This window comes from Rhincodon typus, chromosome 8 (assembly GCF_021869965.1).
Source record: "Rhincodon typus isolate 14 chromosome 8, sRhiTyp1.1, whole genome shotgun sequence".
NCBI classification, from domain to species: Eukaryota; Metazoa; Chordata; class Chondrichthyes; order Orectolobiformes; family Rhincodontidae; genus Rhincodon; species Rhincodon typus.
Genome location: NC_063339.1, coordinates 78,643,226 through 78,651,901, shown reverse-complemented (window position 1 = coordinate 78,651,901; position 8,676 = coordinate 78,643,226). Strand labels below are relative to the sequence as shown.

The 8,676-nt window shown below is 45.2% G+C and overlaps 1 protein-coding gene across 1 annotated transcript in view; it reads right to left on the bottom strand.

Moving 5' to 3' along the window:
- The window catches only part of nusap1 (nucleolar and spindle associated protein 1), a 32,218-nt gene extending 30,842 nt beyond the window's left edge, over positions 1-1,376 (bottom strand). The window contains exon 1 of the mRNA XM_020512737.2: positions 1,163-1,376. Coding sequence (XP_020368326.1) covers positions 1,163-1,237 — 75 coding nt within the window. The 5' untranslated portion in view covers positions 1,238-1,376. The remainder of the gene's footprint in view (positions 1-1,162) is intronic.
- Between the last annotated feature and the right edge of the window lie 7,300 nt (positions 1,377-8,676).

The following is an 8,676-nucleotide window of genomic DNA, read 5'->3' as shown; positions in this document are numbered from 1 at the left end:
GCAGATAAGGGTGGGGAGGGAAAAATGTCTTCGGTAGTGGGGTCAGATTGCAGATGGCGGAAGTGTCGGAGGATGATGCGTTGGATTTGGAGGTTGGTGGGGTGATACGCGAGGACGAGGGGGATTCCGTTTTGGTTGTTATTGCAGGGAGGGGGTGTGAGGGATGAGTTGCGGGAAATGCGAGAGACACGGTCGAGGGCATTTTCGACCACTGTGGAGGGGAAGTTGCGGTCCTTGAAAAGGAGGACATCTGGGATGTCAGGGAGTGGAATGCCTCAGATACGGCACAGGCGAAGGAATTGGGATTAGGGGATGGCCTTTTTGCAGGAAGGTGGGCGAGAGAAGGTGTATTCTAGGTAGTTGTGGGAGTCGGTAGGTTTTAAATGGATATCGGTTTCCAGGTGGATGCCAGAAATGGAGACAGAGAGGTCCAGGAAGGAGAGAGATGTATCAGAGATGGTCCAGGTGAACTTAAGGTTGGGGTGGAAGGTGTTAGTGAAGTGGATAAACTGTTCAAGCTCCTTGTGGGAGCACGAGGCGGCGCCGATACAGTCATCGATGTAACGGAGGAAGAGGTGGGGGATAGGGCAAGGGCCAGTGTAGCTTTGGAAGAGGGATTGTTCCACGTAACCTACAAAGAGGCAGACATAGCTTGGGCCCATGCGGGTACCCATGGCCACCCCCTTTGTCTGTAGGAAGTGGGAGGAATTGAAGAAGTTGTTAAGGCTGAGGACGAGTTCAGCTAAGCGGATGAGGGTGTCAGTGGAGGGGGACTGGTCGGGCCTGCGGGACAGGAAGAAGCGGAGGGCCTTTAGGCCATCTTCATGGGGAATCCAAGTGTACAGGGACTGGACGTCCATGGTCCTCTGAAGACATGAGGGTTTCCAAACCCAAACAGGACAGGTGTACGCCCCCCCCCAGTGAGACTCCACCATCCCCAGATCCACATCAAGCCACCACCCAGCTCCACTTTAAGATGATCGAGACCCCGCCAATCCCAACCAGTGAGGTGCACCGCCATCTCCGGGGTGGTTGCGAGTGTGCGGACGGGCGGAGGGACGTTGAGGACCGGTTTTTCCACACAAGAGTCCGCCCATCCCCGCCCCGCCGGGGCCCGGCGGTGCGGGCACGGCCGTCGGTGTCAGGACACTCTCACACTGACCTTGAGATTGGCCCTGAGGCCGTGCTGCTTGGCCAGCTGCTGCAGCTCGCTGTACCGGAGTTCGTGTAGCTCCATGGCCTGGGGTTGGGGCTAGGGCCGTGCCCAAAGGTCTCCGCACTGGCACTAATTCTCGGAGCTGAGATCTGATCTCTCTGCTCTATGGCCCGTGCTGCGGGTCTTGGATTGGGGGGGGAGGGGTCTCTCGCCATTCGCGCTCGCGACCAACCGCCAGCGCTCGGGTTTGAATCTCCGCTCCCCGCCCGCCCATTGGCTGAACGGGGGCCACACACCGACGTCGCGGTTATCCAATAGGACCAACAATGGCTGCCGCGCCCCGCCTCTCTACCCGCCCTCTCAATCAATAGCAGCGCGGGAGGACCACGTGACCCACAACCCCCTTGAGTGACAGTCACAGTGTCCAACCGAATAAACGCAAAACGCCGTTCTAAAAAAACAATAACAACAAAAAACGAGGAAGTGCCGAAGAAACTCAGCCAGTAAGTTGTGAGAGGCAGGAAAGTGCCAATGTGTCTCCTTTTCAAGCCAAACCCCTGTCGAGTTTCTGCAGCACTTTCTGTTTTCATTACTGTACCCAATCATTCCGATTCCCACAGTTTTGAAGCAGTTAGGCTGAAACCTGCAACTTTTCTCAGTTATTTTAAAAAGATAATTCGGATGTATCAGAAGTATTTTGCTTTTATAATTCCCCCAGATGCGTTTCCTCATATTGTGATTCCGATACAATTTTCACTATTTATCTATCTGCCCCAATTAACGCAACCTTTCGTTTCAGTCCTTTTGTTATATCCTTTTTCCTCAATTGAGGATTATTGGTTTTTGAGGGCCCTCTTCTACATTCATTTTCTGCCCTTCTCATCATCCTCCTTCCTCCCTAAACCTCAATGATCTTCCCCTTGTCTTCACTTGCTACTCATCAGCCTCTATTCGAGAAATGATCTTCCCCATTTCCACAGCCTTCAGCATAGCATAACCACCAAACTCTCTGCCCTCTTTCCTTCCAGCATTCCAAAGCGATTGTTCCATCCACGATACCTTGGTCCCTCAATCAGTGTCACCATCAGATACTGCAAATCTGAAATAAAAATAAAATAGTGGAAATCAGCAGGTCGAGCAGCATCAGTTCTGAGAGAAAAAAAAATGTTTCCGGTCTGTGACCCTTCATCAGAAATGGAAAGAATTAAAGACATAATAGGCTTTGACAAAGAGATAGATTGGAGAAGGACACAAGGAAGGTATATGTTAGGGTGGAAGACAGGAGAGATTGATTGATAGAAGAATAAGTCATCCAGAGCCAGAGGGAATGGTGATGGACCGCAAAAAAAATGCAGAGAGTAAGCATGCTGCTGACTGCAAGCAAAAAGAAGAGAAAAAAAATCAAAATATGCAAAGAAAAGGAAACAAAATGGGCCAAAGGTATTCCCAGGGGAAAATGGTGATCAAGACCTAGACTTTGGGCAAAAGATATTTAGGTCAATGGGCATCTATTACTTTTAAACTTGATTAGGGATGTGTCACTATATTATCAGATAGTATACTTTAGTCCTTAGGACTAAAAGAAATATTGTTTACAGCATAGAGCACTGCAGCTGTATGCTCCAGCAGTTAAGGCACTTAAACTTAATGGTATGCTGCAAGCAACTCTACACCACATAGGGCGTCAGTAGATAATGAATATATACTTCACAATCACAAATTCTCATTCATGAGTACAACAGCATGTGTAGACCCAAATCCTCTTCAAATGCAGAAGCAGTTACATCAGTTAAAGTCAAGAACAAGCAGTCATGGAACAACAGGTCAAAGATCACAGATAGCAGGAACTGCAGATGCTGGAGAATCTGAGATAACAAGGTGTAGAGCTGGATGAACACAGTAGGCCAAGCAGCATCAGAGGAGCAGGAAGGCTGACGTTTCGGGCCTAGACCCTTCTTCGAACTGATCAAAGATCATTCCATTTCTCAACAGATGGTTTAAAGGAGAACCATTAGAAGTTTTCATAGGCCTCCCAACACACCAGGAGAAACCCAAAGAGAAGACAAAATTCATCAGAATTTATTAGTAAGAAATTTGTTTCATCCTGTCATCAAGATTATACTGTGACTAAACTGGATTTTTTTCCCACTGCTTTCAAAACTTTCAAAGAAAGTTAAAATTGCAAGACCTGTGAGAAGACACAAGCCAACAAGCAGTACACCCCACTTGAGTTCATTAGTGAATGTAAAACTGAGGTATCCCAGATTTTGTGAACAAAAAGCAACGTCAGATACATGCTTGATATTATTCAGGAGACACATGTTCGATCAACATTTCATTTTTTTATCCTCCCTGAAATTATCCTCAGTACCAGCGACAAATACCATGCTAATCAATCCCCACTCAGTACAATGCAGGTGAAAGCATGTTGTTTTCATCAATACTACAGTCACTGCAGGTGAATGAAAACATCCAACATAAGCAGTAAGTTGAAGAGCATTCAAGTTTCAACATATATTTGACAACAGATAGAGATTAAAAATCTATGCACACAATTTAAGATACCATAGCAAATAACTCATCTCCTGACCGCACGCACCACCACCTCCCCTCCACCGCCCCCCACCCCCCCACCCCCACCCCCACCCCCACACTCAAACCCTGTCCATCACCTACAAGGCACAAGTCAGGAGTATGATAGAATACTCCCCACTTGCCTGGATGGGTGCAGTTCCAACAACACTCAAGCTTGACATCATCCAGGACAAAGTAGCCCACTTGATTGGCACCACATCCACAAACGTCCACTGCCTCCACCAACAGCAGCAGTGTGCACCATCTACAAGGTGCACTGCAGAAATCCACCAAAGATCTTCAGAATGCGCCTTCCAAACCCACGACCATTTCCATCTGGGTACCAGATACAGGACCTTGTACAGGATGTTTGGAGCATTATGTACAGTTCTGGTTGCCCTGCTATAAGAACAATATTACTAAATTAGAGAGGGTTCAGAAAATATTTACAAGGATGTTGCCAGAAATGGTTGCCAGAACAGTTCTGAGGAAGGGTCACCGGATCCGAAACGTTAACTCTGTTTTTTCCTTCACAGATGCTGCCAGTCCTGCTGAGCTTTTCCAGCAACTTTGTTTTTGATCCTGATTTACAGCATCTGCAGTTCTTTCGGTCTTTTCTCTCGAGTAGGGGAGTTCAAAACAAGGGGGCATATTTTTAAGGTGAGAGCAGAAAGATTTAAAAGAGACCTGAAGGGCAACGTCTTCACACAGAGGATGGTTCACATGTGGAATAAACTGCCAGAGTGAGTGGTCGATCCAGGTACAGTTACAACATTTAAAAAACATTTAAACAGGTACATGAATAGGAACGACTTAGAGGGATGTGGGCCAAATGCAGGCAGGTGACACTAGTTCAGTTTGTGAAACTTAGTTGGCATGGATGTGTTGAACCAAAGGGTCTGTTTCCATGCTGTATGACTCTATGACATAGGAAGACCAACACCTGCAAGTTTACCTCTAAGTCACTCACCATGCTGACTTGGAAATATATTGCTGTTTCTTCACGGTCACTGGGTCAAAATCCCAGAATTTCCTCCCTGAGGATATTGTGGGTCAACCGTGTGGAGTACAACGGTTCAAGCAGGCAGCTCCCCACCACCTTCTCAAGGACGTCAAGGGACGGGCAACAAATGTTGGCACAGCCAGTGACACCCACATGCCATGAATTAATTTTTTTAAAAAGTGTGGTGCCTACAACTCCACTGAAGTCAGCATGAGATGGTACACACAAGGTTCACAAATTCAGCACATGATCAAGAAGGAATTACCTGGTTAGGAGATACTATCTAAAAGAGCAAATTGCCTGGGCCAAGGATCCTGGATATTGTAAGAAAAACTGCTTGTTTCAACAGAGCAGGCATCCTCTATGAAGAAATTGAAGAGATTAAAGATCGTCCAGGGCTGCAACAAGGTAATTATCTGCAACAACAGGAAAGACATTCTCTGCACAGGAAATCCAAGTAATTAAAAGGTGCTCTAACTTCGAGGGACCTACAAATCTCATGTGGTCACTAAGAGAATCCATATCAACAGGTTTGGATCCAGAGAACTGTCAAACTTCCAAAACTGAAGGGATGCATTCTGAGAGAATAGTGAACCTCAAAACTGCCTGAATTTGAGAGGTCAAAGACTTACAGAGAGATGAAGTAGTGGCAAAAATAATTGGACAAATGTATAATTATTCATAAGGAAAAAAAGGCTGGGGTGGGGAAATGATGACAGGAAAGGATAGAAAATATAGATCCAAGAGCAAATCAGCAGAAAAGATTACAGGTTACGAAAATAATCAAAGGACAAAACTTAAGGACACTATATTTGAATGCACGCAGCATTCGAATCAAAACAGATGAACTGGTCGTACAAATCGAGATAACAAGAGGAAGCATTATGAAGCCAAGCCACTAAACATTAAATCAGCAGCAGGAAAAAAATAAACTCCACATCCTTTATGACTATTTAAACATAGAAAATATATGTAAAACAAAACCCATCTTATAGAACTCGAAGTGACGAGTGCTATGTTGAGATTCTGATGAGAAGTCTGGTAAGGTCATTCTCAACATCAAGATCATCTCGCTCCATCTTTTATGCTTCTCACAAGCGCTTTGCTGTGCCACGTCTGTTAGAATGTCAGTGAATCAACCAGAGTGAAAGGCTGACATTACTGCTGTTTTAAGGGGCTCTTTAGCGGAGATGCAAGATGGGCTGCTATTGAACTGGGTTTTGGGGAGTGAAGTAAGCATCTTGCTGAATGGCACACTAAAAGGGCAATGCAACACCCACCGCATGCAAGCTGCCTGCAAACACACTGCACATTCATTCAAACAAATGGCCACGTCAGAAACTGGCATGGGACAGTCCTGAGGTCAGTTTGGCAGGTAGGAGTCTGGCAGGGGCTCCCAGTACCAGGGACACAGTCCATGCCCAGTCCAGGAGCTTCAACATGGTCAGTCCTCTGTTTTAATTTAGATAAATGTGAGGTGCTCCATTTTGGTAGGGCAAATCAGGGCAGGACTTATATATACTTAATAGTAAGGTCCTGGGGACTGTTGCCAAACAAAGAGACCTTTGGGCACAGTTTCATAGTTCCTTGAAAGCAGAGCCACAGATAGACAGAGTGGGGAAGAAGGTGTTTAGTACACTTGCCTTTATTGGTTAGTGCATTGAGTATAGAAGCTGGGAGGGGCTTCGCCCTCCCCCTACCACATCCCAAAACCAGCCCAGCTCGTCCCCGCCTCCCTAACCTGTCCTTCCTCCCACCTATCCCCTCCTCCCACCTCAAGCCCCACTCCCATCTCCTACCTGCTAACCTCATCCCGCCCCCTTGACCTGTCCGTCCTCCCTGGACTGAGCTATCTCCTCCCTACCTCCCCACCTACACTCACCTTTACTGGCTTCATCCCTGCCTCTTTGACCTGTCTGTCTCCTCTCCACCCATCTTCTCCTCTATCCGCCTCCCCCTCTCTCCCTATTTATTTCAGAAACCCCTTCCCCTCCCCCATTTCTGAAGAAGGGTCTAGGCCCGAAACATCAGTTTTCCTGCTCCTCTGATGCTACTTGACCTGCTGTGTTCATCCAGCTCTACATTGTTATCTCATTATCATAGAAGCTGGGAGAACATGTTGCATCTGTACAGGATATCAGTTAGGCCTCTTTTGGAATATAGTGTGCAATTCTGGTCTACCTGCTACAGGAAAGATGTTGTGAAACTTGAAAGGGTTCAGTAAAGATTTACAAGGATGTTGCCTGGGTTGGAGAGTTTGAGCTATTTTCACTGGAGCATCGGCAGAGGTTTTGACCATTGAGATAGGATTAATTACTCACCTCATAGTGAAAGCAACTCTGGTAGCAGTGGCCATAATATGATTGAATTTTACATTCAGAATGAGGGTGAGAAGCATGGGTCCAATACAATTATTTTGAATTTAAACAAAGGCAATTACGACTGCATGAAAGCAGGACTAGTAAAAATGAACTGGAAGTTTAGGTTAAAGGATAAGTCGTTAGAGATGCAAACAATTAAGTGAATATTCCAGAAAGTGCAGAATAGATACATTCCGACAAATAAGAAAAATTGTAAGGGCTAGACCCGCCATCATGACTGACTAAAAAAGTCAAAGGTAGTACCAACCTGAAAGAAAAGACATATAATTATGCAAAGATAGGTGAAAGGTCAGAAGATTGGACTGAAATGCTTTTATTAATTACTAAAAGCTTAATAAGGAGGGAAAAATCAGAGTACAGGAGAAAATTAGACAAAGATATAAAAACAGTTAGGAAATGGTTCTTCAGATATTTAGAAAACAGAAAATAAGAATTAACAAAGTAAGTGTTGATTATGTAGAAAATGAGTTTAGGAATTAGTAATTCTGGAGAAAGAGATGGCAGACAAATTGAACAGATCTTTTGGTTCGGTCTTCATCAGACAGGAATAAGAGTGACATCCTAGATATAACTATAAATCAGGAACTGAAGGGGAGGAAACAACTCCAGAAAATTACAATTACCAGGAAGTAGTACTGAGTACAAAAACAAAGTTGCTGAGAAAGATCAGCAGGTCTGACAGCAACTGTGAAGGAAAAAACAGAGTTAACGTTTTGGGTCCGGTGACCCTTCCTCCAGTAGTACTGAGTAAATTGTTGGAACTGAGAGTTGACAAGTTCATGGGTTCTGATGGATTTTATCCTAAGGTCTTAAAAGATCTTAAAAGAAGTAACTAGTGAGACAGCTGACGTATTAGTTTTAATTTTCTAAAACTCATTAGATCAAGAAAGATTCCTTTAGATAAGAAAATACCTAACGGAACTCATTTATTCCAAAATGTAAGAGGCAGAAAGCAAGAAACTACAGGCCAGTTAACTTAACATCTTGTCACAGGCAAAATGTTAGAAGCTATTATTAAAATGTTGTAACAGGGCACTTAGATAAGTTCAAGGTAATCAGGCAGTGCCAACACATTTATCAAAGGGTAGCCATGTTTAACTAATTTACTGAGGTTCTTTGAAAAAATAACTTGTGCTATAGACAGAAAAACCAGTGGATATACTGTAGAGTCATAGAATTATAGAACACAGAAACAGACCCTCCAGTCCAACTCGTCCTGCTGACCAGACACTCCAATCTGACCTAGTCCCATTTGCCAGCATGTGGCCCATATCCCTTTGAACCCAAGACAACAAGGTGCAGGGCTGGATGAACACAGCAGGCCAAGCAGCATCATAGGAGCAGAGAGGCTGACGTTTCGGGCCTAGACCCTTCATCAGAAAAGGGGGAGGGGAAGGGGGTTCCGAAATAAATAGGGAGAGAGTGGGAGGCGGATAGAAGAGGGATAGAGGAGAGGATAGGTGGAGAGGAAACAAACAGGTCGAAGAGGCGGGGATGGAGCCAGGAAAGGTGAGTGTAAGTAGGGAGTTAGGAAGGGGATAGGTCAGTCCAGGGAGGACGGA